Source organism: Tripterygium wilfordii, chromosome 4, assembly GCF_013401445.1.
Source record: "Tripterygium wilfordii isolate XIE 37 chromosome 4, ASM1340144v1, whole genome shotgun sequence".
NCBI lineage: Eukaryota > Viridiplantae > Streptophyta > Magnoliopsida > Celastrales > Celastraceae > Tripterygium > Tripterygium wilfordii.
In genome coordinates this window covers 3,576,422-3,591,348 of record NC_052235.1, presented here as the reverse complement: position 1 = coordinate 3,591,348, position 14,927 = coordinate 3,576,422, and the positions used below count along the sequence as shown (strand labels likewise).

At 38.9% G+C, this 14,927-nt stretch overlaps 3 protein-coding genes across 3 annotated transcripts; 1 reads left to right on the top strand and 2 right to left on the bottom strand.

The window, feature by feature from the left end:
* The first annotated feature begins 3,969 nt into the window (after positions 1-3,969).
* LOC119996545 (multiprotein-bridging factor 1c) lies at positions 3,970-4,592 on the top strand. The gene has a single exon (XM_038843218.1). The coding sequence runs from the start codon at positions 3,998-4,000 to the stop codon at positions 4,433-4,435; it is 438 nt and encodes a 145-aa protein (XP_038699146.1). The 5' UTR covers positions 3,970-3,997; the 3' UTR covers positions 4,436-4,592.
* A 29-nt stretch (positions 4,593-4,621) lies between these two features.
* On the bottom strand, positions 4,622-7,782 carry LOC119996544 (aldehyde dehydrogenase family 2 member C4-like). The gene is made up of 9 exons (XM_038843216.1): positions 7,476-7,782; positions 7,105-7,247; positions 6,176-6,559; positions 6,012-6,101; positions 5,758-5,931; positions 5,530-5,667; positions 5,277-5,414; positions 5,135-5,196; positions 4,622-5,035 (listed from the first exon to the last, which is right to left on the bottom strand). Exons 1-9 carry the CDS (start codon positions 7,567-7,569, stop codon positions 4,762-4,764), a joined length of 1,497 nt encoding a protein of 498 aa, XP_038699144.1. The 5' UTR covers positions 7,570-7,782; the 3' UTR covers positions 4,622-4,761.
* Positions 7,783-10,295: 2,513 nt separating this feature from the next.
* LOC119998005 (aldehyde dehydrogenase family 2 member C4-like) lies at positions 10,296-13,012 on the bottom strand. The gene is made up of 9 exons (XM_038845272.1): positions 12,851-13,012; positions 12,570-12,712; positions 12,024-12,407; positions 11,846-11,935; positions 11,569-11,742; positions 11,341-11,478; positions 11,056-11,193; positions 10,890-10,951; positions 10,296-10,785 (listed from the first exon to the last, which is right to left on the bottom strand). Exons 1-9 carry the CDS (start codon positions 12,957-12,959, stop codon positions 10,512-10,514), a joined length of 1,512 nt encoding a protein of 503 aa, XP_038701200.1. The 5' UTR covers positions 12,960-13,012; the 3' UTR covers positions 10,296-10,511.
* Positions 13,013-14,927: the final 1,915 nt, after the last annotated feature.

Here is a 14,927-nt window from a genome sequence, read left to right as displayed (position 1 = left end):
GCCACTGAAGCAGCCGTGTAAGGGTGAGATAGTGCCAAGAAATGAGCGTATTTGGATAGCCGATCCACCACAACCAGCAGCACAGATTTCCCTGAAGATGTAGGTAAGCCTTCTATAAAATCAAGGCTAATATCTGCCCAGATTTTTGATGGAATGGGGAGAGGCTGCAAAAGTCCATACGGTTGAGCATTGAGGTACTTTGTAGTTTGACATTGTTCACAAGATTTGACAAAGGACTTAATGGAATTCTTCATCCCCGGCCAATAAAAATCCCTTTGAGCACGCTTCAGAGTTTTATTATAACCAGGATGTCCCGCCAATGGTGAACTATGTATTTGTTCGAGCACCTTGTGTCTAATACCGGCTTGATCTCCCACCACCAATCTGTTTTTATACAATAGCACATCCTCTCTCAATGTGAACTGCAGAACAGATCCTGGATCAGTTTGTATGTCCGCAAGAATGCCCTGCACCCAGTTATCCCCTACATACGATAATTTGATCTCAGCCAGTAAATTCAAGGTAGGGATGGTGATAGCATATATAGCGGCCTGGAATGGAGCGGTACCCTCTTGTTGGCGCGACAAGGCATCTGCCACCAAGTTTTCCTTCCCTTGCTTGTATTCAATGGTAAAATCATATCCCAACAATTTACTCACCCACTTCTGTTGAGTTGGTGTACCCACTTGCTGCTCGAGAAGAAACTTCAAGCTATGGTGATCGGTCTTTACCTGGAACGTATGACCCAATAGATAAGCCCGCCATCGCTTCACAGCCGATACTAGAGCTAAAAGCTCCTTTTCATAAGTGGATAAATTTAGTGCTCTCCCCTTCAATACAGTGCTGAAATACGCGATTGGTCTCCCTTTTTGCATCAAAACAGCACCAATTCCTCCTCCTGACGCATCACATTCTATCATAAATGGCTGGCTGAAATCTGGTAAAGCCAAAACTGGAGGCGTGGATACTGTCTCACGTAAAGCAGTGAAGGCAGCAGCTGCAGACTCGTTCCACACAAAAGCATCCTTACCCAACAATTGATAAAGTGGTGCCGCAAGGGACCCATACCCCTTAATGAATTTCCTATAGTATCCTGTTAGGCCAAGGAAACCCCGCAAAGCTCTCACTGATTTGGGAACAGGCCAATCCCGCATTGCCTGAATTTTCGTTGGGTCGGTGTGAACTCCAAGGCCATCAATGACATGCCCCAAATAAGTGACTTCCGAGACGCCAAAACTGCACTTTGAAAGTTTAGCAAACAACTGATGTTGTTGAAGTAAATCAAGGACAATAATAAGATGTTGCAAATGTTCCTCCCGAGATTTACTATAAACCAAAATGTCATCAAAAAAAACCAATACAAACCGCCTGAGATAAGGCTTGAAGACTGTATTCATCAAACTTTGGAAGGTGGAAGGCGCATTTGTTAGCCCGAATGGCATAACTAAAAATTCGTAGTGGCCTTCGTGCGTACGAAATGCAGTCTTCGGAATATCCTCTTCAACTACCCGGATTTGATGATAGCCCGAGCGTAAATCCAGCTTAGAGAAAATCCTGGCCCCATGTAATTCATCTAACAATTCATCAATGAGTGGCATAGGAAATCGATCCTTAATAGTCTCCTTGTTAAGGGCTCGATAGTCGACACACATACGCCAAGTACCATCGGCCTTGCGTACCAACAGAACCGGTGAAGAGAATGGGCTGGTACTGTCTCGGATCACACCAGACTTTAGTAATTCCTGAATGATTTTTTCGATCTCCGCCTTTTGATAGTGTGGATATCGATATGGGCGGACATTGATGGGTGCAGTGCCCTCTGTTAGAAGAATTCGATGATCCTGGACCCGACTAGGAGGCAATCCCGTAGGTTCAGCAAAAACTCCTGCATAAGTTTTCAACAGCTGTGCAATACCACTGTCTATGTCTTGTCGGGTAGGAGACCACTCTGAATCAATCAAGTGAAGCAGCACCCCATGCCTCTCAAGCGCATGAAATTTATCAGAATTCACTGTGGAAACTAAGGAGTTCGATGAAGGTTGAAGTCCGATCAATTTGCAATTCTGGTCCTGATGAACAAACTCCATTGTGAGGGTTCTAAAATTCCACTGGACCACTTCAAAATTCCTGAGCCATTGCATTCCGAGCACCATATCACAACCACCGAGGGGAAGGACTAGAAAATCTGCACAAAATTGTAGTTTCTGTAGAGTGAAGACTACCCCCTTATGTTTCCCCTGACTCTTGAGCACGTCTCCGTTGGCAATTTTGATTGGGACTGGAAGATGCTGATCAAACACTAACTGGGCCTTCTGAGATATCGCTGGATCAATAAAATTGTGAGTGGACCCGGTATCTATTAAGACCACAAACTGGTGTTTGCCAATTTTGCCTACCAATCTCATGGTTCTTGGCGCAGGAGATCCCGAAAGGGCATGCATGGTGATTTCCGGATTAGATGACGAAGAGCTAGTTGGGGAAACAAGAGGATCTACTCTGGTTTCTTCTTCGGATACCTGTCCTGCAGTGGAGATTATCCCTTCAGATGAGCCCGTGTCCTCCTGAGTGTCAATTAGAAAAAGTTTTGGATTTGGGCATCTATGGCCTGGAGCCCATTTTGCATCGCAACTATAGCATAGCCCCTTCATTCTTTTCTCCCGCATCTGTTGATCTGTGATGCGTTGAACTGAAAAACCCTTTGAACTATGTCTTGCAGAATCTGACGATGTCGTAGATGGGGTGGACACACTGGAGTTCGACATTCCATAGCCTGGGTATGGAAGAGAGAGAACCGGTGGTGGGGCCGGTAAAGCTGGGGCGGAGTAACTTGGGGTTTGAGTCACACCAGAGTGCTCCATATGATGGGGAAGAGTTCCCAAATGAGGGTTACGAAATTGTTTCCGAGTGGCTAACAAGGCTGCCTCCTGCATCTTAGCCATAGCATGGGCTGCCATTATAGTCTGTGGCATCAACATCTTCACCGGTAATCTGATTTCCTCTTTCAGCCCTCCTAAAAAACAACTCAGCTTATGAGCTTCAGACAGTCCTTGAACCCTCACAACTAGGTCTTCGAACTTTATTTTATACTCTTCGACTGTGCCGGTCTGCCGGAGGCGCATCAGCTCTTCTAGAGGATCCTCAAAGATACTTGGTCCAAAACGTGTTTGGAGCGCTGCCATGAACTCAGGCCAGGATGGAAGTTGACCCGATGCCTGAAAATCTCGAGACCATATAGCGGCCCGACCTTCCATGTAATACGAAGCAATTAAGACCTTTTGAGTGTCTGGAGTCTGGTAGTAAGTGAAATACTGGTTAGCACGTTGTACCCAGATTGTCGGATCATCCCCGGAATACTTTGGAAAATCCAAGCGAGGATTTCTGTTCTGCCAAGCCCCATTTTCGGCCTGACGATCCCTCCCGCGCTCAAGACCCGGAACCACCTGTGGAGGAGCTGGTGGGGGAGCTGGAGTATGGTCCAAACGGTCAAGGCGAGTGTTAATGGCTTGAATCGCCGCAGTTAATGCCTCCAGATGAGTAGCAAGAATAGGTGCATCTAAGGGTGGCTCCTCTTCTGCCATTGCTCTAGTTTTAACCATGAGCGGAGAATCGATACGCCTCTGATACCAATTTGTTATGCAACCCAGGTGGAAACCACACAAGCAATAGATATATCAAACAACTGTGGAGGAATATATATAGATATATATGGAAGTGTAAACAAGTCTTCAACAGAGATATTACAGCAGTAGAACACGAAGTAAATAACTAGGACAACAATGAGGTGCCTATTCGAGAGAGGCGGCTCTCCATGGATTCAGAATTGTCTTAAACATCCAAAATCAACAACCCTAACAACAACCCATACTATAAATAGTAGCCCAAACAAAACAATCTTGACCATCCACCGAACTTCACTATCCAACTGCTAGCACAAAGACACCAAAATGAGTGTACTTGGAAGGCACGTGACAAAGTCCATAGTTTCTCCTTCACTACAATGCCGACAAGATCGATGGGTGTGGTCTCGCAAGATTGGGAGCCAGTGGTGCTCCACAAATCCAAGCCGAAGGCGCAGGACCTGCGGGATCCCAAGGCGGTGAACAAAGCCCTGCGTTCTGGCGCTCCGGTCCAAACCATCAAGAAGTTTGACGCCGGTTCGAACAAGAAGGCTGCTGCTCCGGTGGTGAATGCGAGGAAACTTGAAGAGGAGACTGAACCGGCGGCGTTTGAACGTGTACGGATGGAGGTGAGACATGCCATCCAGAAAGCGCGGCTGGAGAAGAAGATGAGCCAGGCAGAGCTGGGCAAGCAGATCAACGAGCGGCCACAGGTGGTGCAGGAGTACGAGAGCGGCAAGGCCGTACCGAACCAGGCAGTGTTGGCGAAGATGGAAAGGGTGCTTGGGGTGAAGCTTAGAGGAAATATCGGGAAGTGATGATGAAGACACCGGTCGTTTTGGACACATTTGTTGTTTTGGGATGCTGTTTAGTGTCAAGCTGTTGTGTTTTTTTGCTGGAAGATTTCAATGGCTGATATATAGAGTAAATAACTGTTAACAATTTACAAATCAATGTGAATTTGCTTTGTTTGAAGCTGAGATTGCGTTTACTGTTCCAAATAATAGGATCACATACACTGTTATCATTTCGATTCACTGAAAATTTCACAAACCCATAGTTATACAGTCCATTGATTTCTTCACTAGAATAGATGATGACAATACAATTTATTTGTAACCTGTCAAGCTTAACCCAACTTAGCTTAAAGCCATGGAGAATTGAAAATGGGAGTTACAACAGACTTAACTTGCAGATACTTGTTCAGGGCTTCCATTCCAAGGTCTCTTCCAAATCCGCTCATTTTATATCCTCCATAAGGACAATCATTATCGAACCCGAAATAACAGTTGATCCAGATGATACCAGCGCGTATTGATCTCGATACAGTATTCGCCACATTCAGATCTTTGGTTACAATTCCTGCTGCTAGACCATATTTTGTGTTATTCGCACTCTTAATCCCATCTTCCATGGTCCTGCAGTAGTTCATTAGCAATAAGAAAAGCTGTAAATGAAACAACTGCTTGGAGAAAATGAAGAAGAAATTCGATGCTTGTATTTGTATATATACTGACTTGAATTTCATTAGTGACATCACAGGTCCAAAAATTTCGTCTTTCCCTACTAGCATGTCCTCCTGATGGTTTTCAATTAGGATTAGTTAAATCGTTAATGTATTGGTATGTAACATTAGTGTCAATATATTATATATGTTACCTTAACATCAGCGAAAATGGTAGGCTCGATGTAGTAGCCCTTGCTACCGAGAGGCTTACCCCCGGCTAACAAGGTAGCTCCTTCTCTTTTGCCATGCTCAATGTAGGAAAGAATTTTCTCAAATTGGTTCTTATCTATCTGCACCAGATCAATGGAGCTGTTTTCACTTACAAGCCACCGTAATTTTTCTTCTTTTGGTCATGAGACAAACATCTATGCATGAATGTGAGTGTTTTATAATTAATTCTGATACCTGTGGTCCTTGATTGGAACTAGGATCGAAAGGATCTCCAACTACCCAATTCTCTGCCTTTTCAACCAACTTCTTCACAAATTCATCGTATATCCCTTCTTGAACGTACACGCGAGAACTTGCCACACACACTTCTCCCTGAGTGTCCAATCAAGTTACCAGTGACCTCAATTTGGACTAAAATACACCCGTAAGAATGAAGATTTCGAAATAGGAAACACCAAGTACCTTGTTATATAGTACGCCGCGGAGAGCTAGATCGGTAGCTGTATCTATGTCTGCATCATTAAATATTAGCATAGGTGACTTGCCTCCCAACTCAAGTGACACTTGTTTCAAATTGCTAGTCGCTGCGGCCTGCATCACTTTACGTCCAACTTCTGTAGACCCCGTGAAGCAAACCTGAACCAAGCAACACATTCCAGTGTCGTAAGTTATGGGGTGGCTTGAAATTCTTTTAAATTAATCGAGTTGAGCCTCACTTTGTCAATGTCCATATGAGAAGTAATGGCAGCACCAGCTGTTGATCCATATCCAGTTATAACATTGAGCACCCCATCTGGAATTCCGGCCTGGATTAAACAAAGTAATGATCATAACAACATATATATTGAGTCATTTGAATCAAACAGTCCAATTAAGGTACCTTTTTAGCAAGATGGGCATAATAGAGAGCTGAAAGAGGGGTTTGTTCAGCGGGCTTGAGGACAATGGTGCAGCCAGCAGCTAATGCCGGGCTAACCTTCATGAAGAACATTGAGGTTGGGAAGTTCCAGGGAATTATATGGCCAACAACACCAATGGGTTCACGCAACGTATAGCCATGAAGCTCTCTCGACATTTTTAAGACCTCTCCATGAATCTTATCTGCTGCTCCTGCATAGTACCGAAGACTTCTCGATGCAGCAGGAATGTCCACAGCCTTACCCCAAGAGAACAACTTGCCAGCATCAAGTGTATCTAATGCAGCTATCTCTTCGTTATGTTCTTCAATTATCTCAGCGAATTTCATCATAATCCTTCCCCTTTCCTGATTAGCAATACCATTGAAATTGAGCAAGGTTGGACTTGGACACCATAATCTCATGCACGTCTTAGTCCATGAGGATGGTTCGCGGTGGTTGGGGAGGGGTAGGGCTCCAAACATTTCCAATAGAAGTACACATAATTTTCCTTTGGAACTTTTCCGATCCCTTCCCTCCTTAGCCACCACGAACCCTCTTCCCAACCATAGCATAAAAAGATACAATGAATCGACTCTCTGTGTTTTGATTACATACTGTTGGATAATGGATACTAATTCTTAGTTGTATAATATCTGAACTGCATAGTAGACAATTCAATGGTTTTTTGGTCAAACTTTCATTGCCATCCAAGCTATGAATTTTATTAGTCCTTACTTCCACTCTACATCGTAAGAACAGTAATGGCGATGGTCCCATAATTAGTTAGGCAAATAAGGTATTGAAACTGACAGTTTATGAATTAATGCAAGATTCTCTGAACATGCTTCCATCGCATAAAAGTTAAAACCTGTAAAATCAATAAAGCAAAAGGAGACAAAGAAGCACATACAGAACCAGGGAAGCGAGGCCATGGACCATGATCGAACGCGTGGCGTGCAGCTTTGACAGCCAAATCAATGTCTTCCTTATCTCCTTCTGCAATTCTTGCAATCACTTCCCCTGTTCTTGGATCTATGGTCTCAAACGTTTTCCCTGTGAAAAACAACACCATATCCATAGCCATTGAACGTGTTTATACACAAATTTCATATTTCATAGCCATCCAACACAAAAAAATTTTAAAAATTAAGAATTCTAATCGAGTAAAGTAAACCAAACCATACCCAATAATTGAAATTTCTCTAACTGTGAAAGTTGAAAGAGACCTGATGAGATTGATGATTATAAAGATTCCAGGAAAAATAAGTCAACGAGAAGTACCTGAAACAGAATCAACAAAATCTCCATTGATGAAAAGCTTTGTGAACTTTATTTCAGGAATCTTGACAAAAGACTCCGAAGATTGACTACCCATCTCCCTCTTCAGTCGTCTCTGAATCTTTCAAGACTAGTTTTTGATTGCTCAACTTATTTGAGTGACTATGAGGAGTGGAGTGGTTGCTGCTGCTGATGTTATATATGTTTGTTTGGGAGCATCAAAGAACTCACAACATACATGTGGAGTGGGAGAAGTTGCTCAACTCCCGACGTAGCAATGACTGTTAACACTCGACAACAGTATCTTCACTTTACCCACTAAAACATGAAGCTTTATTAGTTTCTTAATGGCCATTTCTTTTTCCTGATTGCCTCACAATTCACAAAGATTGTGAATCAATTAAACAATTATTTCTTGGAGATTTTTTAATATCCAAACAATATCATTAGCAGAATAAGTCATGAGCTTAGATAATACTGTTTTAAATACAGTTGGTAGACTGAATATTTCTTGCTAATGGAAACAGTACATGGGTTAAGGGAGAAATGAAGAAACAGTATCTGGGTTTGTTGAAGATATAAAAAGATTTGTTTGGGCTTTTAAGGGATTTTTCTGACAGAGTAATTGAAGGTACGTGAAGGTTAGGTTATGGGTTCCATGCCATCACGTCTATTTGTGGATAATTCCATGAATACCAGTCATTTTTCAAAGTTTCTTTTTATCATTTCTGTCTAAGAATGGGAAATGGTCACTTTATACTGTTGTCCCTTGGGGTTGGGACATGCAGATCCTTGTCAAACAATGCCAGCACGTACTGGTCTGGAAACAGTGTTTGCCACGTTCAAATCTTTGGTTATCTTTGGAATACAATATTATGAAATTTATTTGTATAGAAATAAATTATAGTTTTTTTTACCTTTTTTTATATTTATATTTTAAATTTTTTTTTTTAAATGTTAGAAGATCGCAGATATATTCATCAACTCAACTAGTGAGCAAAGAAACTGAAGGCCATAAAATGGCACTCGGGGCCACCAAAAAAATGGTGGAATAGTGAGCATCACAAAAACAAATGGTAATCTAAAATGAAATTTGCCAAGCTACACAAACTTTCATATTTTAAAATTTACAAATCTTATAATTTTATGATTCGCAGGTCAACGTCCCATTGATCTTAGGTATAATCCCTACTTTTGACAATCTTGATTATGATTAAATTAACAAATCATTATTGAAAATTTTGTACTTTCTTTAATATTCGAGGGAATTCCCAACTTAACGTGCCACTTTGTGACAATTGGGCAATATCAAAATCTCGGGTTACCAATCTACTTTGACAATGAACTTGACTGAATTTATCCATCATTTTTGTGGTAGTCCTGTGAAAATATACCGCCGAGAGAGTATATGGTGGGAGTAGAACTTGTGACCTCTACTCTCTCATTACAATAAAAAAAAATTAATGACATTATCATAAATTTCAAAAGATGCCCTAAGCAAACTAATTGACTTTTTCATTGCTTGTTTCAATCATGATTTAGCAAATGTCTAATGTACCCCTCTCAGAGAACACAGAAAATGAGCACATTCCATGCCTTTGGAGGTAATTACATCGATATTTAATATCCACTAAAAAAAACTAAGGTTGTTATTTGGTGATTATGGTGTTTAGAATAGTCAATTAGGTATTGTGACCCGTCATTAATTTCTATTTGTCTTCTTGGTACGCAATGATATTGATGTATTAGGAATTAATTAAATAGAGTCCTAGGAGAGTAATATACACTTAAAAATGTTGATATATTCAATGCACCTAGCTATATCTATATGTCCACACGTCACAGCGTTATCATAAATATTGTTCAAAAGTTATTTAGTTTATAAAGTCTATACATAGAATAAGTAGTGCAGGATTAACATTTTTCTTTCTCAGAGTCATGATATTTAGTCATAAACTTAAAATATACAAGTCAAATAAATGTTCTTTAATGTAAGTTTTGACCAAAAAAAAAGGGGAAAAGCATGGTTAACAATAGGGTTATTATAACTTATAGCCATTGAAAGATTGACCACGTTCCAAATTGGTCGACGAATGTTCAAATGTTTCAAGTCGATAACCTAAAGTGCAATTTTGTTCCATTTTGTAATTTGGGTGGATTTTCCCAATTTCGAATGGTCAACCCTCCATTTGGAAGACAAATGTTCAAATTTCAAGTCGGTAATATAAAATACAAATTCATTCAATTTTGATAACTCGGATATATTTTCTCAATTTTGGACAATCAACCCGCTTACGTAGTGGATTGGCCGTTAAGAAATCGAGTGTCACTGACAATGCTGACATGGCATAAGTCACACGACAAACAAAACCACAATTCGTCCTCCGTCAAAGTCGCCAAACAAAAGTCTATTTTTGGGATCTTATTTATTAATAGAGGTTTTATTTGTTAATTGAGTCCTAATTATGAGATAATATGGATAATGATAAGATTTCAACAATGATAGAGATCTCAATGATAACCATCCCAAAAGCATTCAGCATTGTGTGACACTCATTTATTGGGTGTGGTGTCATCATAACAAGAGATCCATTGAAAATCATACCCAATGAATAAGTGCTGCAAATTGATAGAATATTGTTGGGATGGTTATCATTGAGATTTTTATCATTCAGAGCACGCAAACTCAGAAGTAGAACCCCCAATCAAGTTGAAGGGAGAAGAATTTATACCATTTCTATGGAAGAAAGGGAAATTCCAGAATGGTCAGTTTATACCCTTCTCCCTTGTGGTTGTGGTTGTGGTTGGGGTTGGGGCATTTCATATGGCAATTGTGTTTCTATATGTCACAGCATACATTGTACTTACATATAGGGCATGGTGAAAACTTGGGTTTGGCAGTATCACACCCTTCTCATCTCAAATTTGAAGATCCAAACACAATGTTTTGGATTTCACATGCACTATAAAATCTTTTATTACAACATGTAAAGAGTATTTTCCATCCATTCCATGACAAGCTTGTACTGGAGTTTGCATTCAGAGCCAAGGGGAATTGAAAATGGGAGTGACAACAGACTTAACCTGCAGATACTTGTCAAGAGCTTCCATTCCTAAATCTCTTCCAAAGCCACTCATCTTGTATCCTCCATATGGGCAATCCATATCCAATGCAAAATAACAATTGATCCAAACAATTCCAGCACGAACTGATCTCGAAACAGTGTTTGCCACGTTCAAATCTTTGGTTATAATTCCTGCTGCCAGACCATATCTTGTGTTATTGGCACTCTTGATTGCTTCTTCAATTGTTCTGCAACAATTCATTAGGATTTGATTATAACTTTGGCAGCTTCGTACGCTTGCAGAAAAATACCAGTAGTTTCGTCATAAAGGGAAAGAAGAAAGAGGACGTACTTGAATTTCATCAGCGACATTACTGGTCCAAAAATCTCATCTTTGGCAATTAGCATGTCCTCCTGATTGAGCATGCACATGTTGTTCCAAAGTAAGGATTACAATGACAACTTTAATTGTTAATATTCAGCAATAGGGAAAACGGGAAAATAGTGTGCTTAATTACTTTAACATCTGCAAAAATGGTAGGCTCGATATAATATCCCTTAATATCAACACGGTTACCCCCAGCTAGTATGGTGGCTCCTTCTCTTTTTCCGTGCTCAATGTAAGTAAGAATTTTCTCAAACTGGGTCTTATCAACCTGCAACAGATCATCGAAGAGGCATGTTATATATTCATGTCCAAATTGGCAACATTTTGTATTCTAAATTCTAATCCTAGAGCTTAATCCAAAATGACTTAAGTTCAGGACAAAAATTGTGGAATTAAACTTGTTTTTCGTTATTACCTGGGGTCCTTGATTGGATGTAGGATCAAAAGGATCTGCAACTACCAAAGCTTTTGCCTTTTGTACCAACTTGATTACAAATTCATCGTATATCCCTTCTTGAACATAAACACGCGAACTTGCCACGCAAGCTTCTCCCTGAAGGTAAAGTAATGGTTTAATGTCAAATTTACAACCTCAATCAGACTCAGGATATATTAGATGTTAGAATATGTAACGTTAATTTACCTTGTTAAAGACTACGCCAAAGAGAGCTAGATCGGTAGCCTTATCTATGTCTGCATCATCAAAAATCAGCATAGGCGATTTACCTCCCAGCTCAAGTGACACTTGTTTCAAATTGCTTTTAGCTGCGGCCTCCATCACTGCACGTCCAACTTCTGTAGACCCCGTGAAGCAAACCTGAACAATCAAGCAACAAAGATGGGATTGTACGTAATTAGGTGGTTTTTCCAAAATATTCTACCTTCCTAATTTAGTTAAAGCGAGGAGCTCGAGCCCTCACTTTGTCAATGTCCATATGAGAACTAATGGCCGCACCAGCTGTTGGTCCAAACCCAGGTACAACATTGAGCACCCCATCAGGAATTCCAGCCTGAATTGAACAAATTGATGATCATTTCATATCTATATTCAATCACTTGATTAAAATGATGACTAAGTCAATAGTCTAGTAGAGTTACCATCTTAGCAAGATGAGCATAATAGAGAGCTGAAAGCGGGGTTTGCTCGGCAGGTTTGAGGATAATGGTGCAGCCAGCAGCTAAGGCTGGGCTAACCTTCATAAAAAAGATGCTGCTTGGGAAGTTCCAGGGGATTATATGGCCAACAACACCGATGGGTTCGCGCAATGTGTACCCGTGAAGCTCTCTCGTCATTTTCAGTACCTTTCCATGAATTTTGTCTGCTGCACCTGCATAGTATCGAAGGGTTTGTGCTGCACCAGGAATGTCCACAGCCTTTCCCATAGCAAACAACTTGCCAGCATCAATGGCATCCAGTGCAGCTATTTCTTCTATATTTTCGTCAATTAGGTCTGCAAATTTCATCATAATCCTTCCCCTCTCCTGATCATGATTTTCCAATATTAAGCTCAGTTGTATAAGAAGGAAGAATCAATCTATTAATTCCTGAACTTCACAAGCAAATATCCACTCCACATGTTTGATCAAATGCCCCAAAGCAAATTTAGAAGGATGAAAAAAAAAAGACAAGATAGAAGCACATACAGCACCAGGCAAGCGGGGCCATGGACCATGATCGAACGCGTGGCGTGCAGCTTTTACAGCCAAATCAATGTCTTCCTTGTCACCTTCTGCAATTCTTGCAATCACCTCCTCTGTTCTTGGATCTATTGTCTCAAACGTTTTCCCTACAAATTCCAGAATAATTGAGTACTAATTAAAACCAGACATATTATATGAACAAAAGAGCCATTGGCAAACATCAAGAAAACAAGTTTGTGTATGTGTGAGTGAGAGAGAGCTGATAAGGAAGCATCAAGAAATACCTGAGACTGAATCAACAAATTCTCCATTGATGAAGAGCTTCGTAAACTTAATTTCGGTCATCTTGGCGAAAGCCTGGAATGATGAACTTCCATTGAAATCAGTTCCCATCTCTCTCAAAAAGCCTGTGTCTTGGGAGTCTCTGAGTGGTTTGTCTCTGCGAGGGCATTCCCAATATATAATACATAAATGTAGGAATGGAGTCATGGAGGGAGACACTATTAATCATATTTTATTTAAAATATCAAATTTGGTTACATGGGAAAATAAATCTCTCTCTCTCTTTCTTTTTTTAATTATTGTTGGTGGACTCAAATTGGAATTCGGAAGGACTTGTGCATTGATCTTTGACTATGGTGCAACACAAAATTTTAAAAAAAAAATTGAAAAATCATAAATGTGTAGTATTTAGCACAATGAATCCGATAACTATATTTTTTTGTTTGGAAAAAAATCAAATTTATCACGATCGAAATATCAATTGTTTTAAATTTATATCCGACAATCTAAATTTTCATTGGATAATGCACTCCCAATCTCTCAAATTCAATTTGGAGTTATTAGGATTTTTTAAAAGAAAAATGGATGATCCAGATTCTAGAACAACAAAGAAAGATGTTGAGTCGAAATCACTCCATAATTTATTGATTTATTTTTGATTATTTTGTTGATGATGTATTGACCATTTGATTACTTTGACAACTGAACCATGATCGGAACACATGGACTCCAATTCCCTTTTAAATGCAATATTAGAGTTTATGAGTTATGAATTAATATTTAGGGTTTAGGATTAATATTTAGGGTTTAGGTTTTATTGTTTAGGGTTTATAATTTAAACTTTTTTTTCTTTCAAAATCAATTATATTATAACATTATAAATATAAAAATACTCAATAACACATTTTAATTCATGATTTTAACATATTTTTGAAGGAGAATTGGAGTAAAAATTAGAGCTTATATCCCACCATGATTGTGAATTGTGATCCAATTAACTAATCATTCTTCAAGATTTTATACACAAGCAAAGTAACAGCATCTCATTATAATGAATAAATTAATGACATTACAAGAATATATAATAATACTTTTCCTTTGTGCACAAATTTCAAAAATGCCCTAAGCAAAATAATTTCCCTATTTATTGGTCGTTTCAATCATGACTTAACAAAATGTCCAATATACCCTTATCAGAGCAGGCAGAAATGAGTACATTCCATGCCATTGGTGGTAATTAGCCATGTTTGCCAGAAAAAGGGCCGTCACCATAAAGAAAATGTTTGAGACCCTCGAAAGGTGACTCCAATTAATATAGAGTGTTGGATATTAAGTGTGCTTTACACTTGTTTATAATAAATAATTATTTTAATACTATATAGATTTGGAGATCACATTTTGGGATGTACCATTGCTCAAGCCATAAAATAATTTTGTGTACAATGATATTGATTTGCTAGGACTTAATTAATTAACCACTAACGACCCTACACATCTCTGCAATCGATATTCAATATCCAAAAAAGGGAAAACTAAGGTTATTATTTGGTGAGTGGTGTTTGGTGTTTAGCATAGTCAATTGGATTATTGGGACCGTCACTCATTTCTAATTATCTATTGGTAGAATGATAATGATGTATTAGTGCTTAATTAAATAGAGTCTTGACCTCCCAGGGAAGTTAATGCGCTTAAAAAAGTATTAGGCTCAGTTTGATAGAGCGTAAAGTTTGATTTTTAATGCTAACAGAAATGTTGTAGAAAAAAATTGAGTTTAAAACAGTGAAATATACTGTGAAGTGTTTGGTGAATTAAAAGTTGACGCTAACAGAAAAACCGTTGACTAAAAGTATTATTTTGAATTTAATAATAAATTTTTAATCATTTGCTTATTAAACGAATGATTTGATTAATTTTGCATTTAAATCTTTACAAATATTGAATTTAATTTAATATTTAAGATGTATTTATTCAGTAAATTAATTACTTTATTAAATATATATGTTACATTATAGTAACAAATGTTAATATTATTTTTATTTAAAATCTCACAAATTAATAAAAAATATTAATATAATTAAA

Coding starts and splice junctions, on each gene's coding strand:
- LOC119996545 (XM_038843218.1), top strand. CDS start 3,998: ATGCCGACAAGATCGATGGGTGTGGTCTCGCAAGATTGGGAGCCAGTG.
- LOC119998005 (XM_038845272.1), bottom strand. CDS start 12,959: ATGGGAACTGATTTCAATGGAAGTTCATCATTCCAGGCTTTCGCCAAG. Junction 11,743..11,845: donor CTCATATGGACATTGACAAA/GTGAGGGCTCGA, acceptor TTGATTGTTCAG/GTTTGCTTCACGGGGTCTAC. Junction 11,194..11,340: donor CATCCAATCAAGGACCCCAG/GTAATAACGAAA, acceptor GATCTGTTGCAG/GTTGATAAGACCCAGTTTGA.
- LOC119996544 (XM_038843216.1), bottom strand. CDS start 7,569: ATGGGTAGTCAATCTTCGGAGTCTTTTGTCAAGATTCCTGAAATAAAG. Junction 6,560..7,104: donor GGCCTCGCTTCCCTGGTTCT/GTATGTGCTTCT, acceptor ATTGCTAATCAG/GAAAGGGGAAGGATTATGAT. Junction 5,932..6,011: donor CTCATATGGACATTGACAAA/GTGAGGCTCAAC, acceptor TGCTTGGTTCAG/GTTTGCTTCACGGGGTCTAC.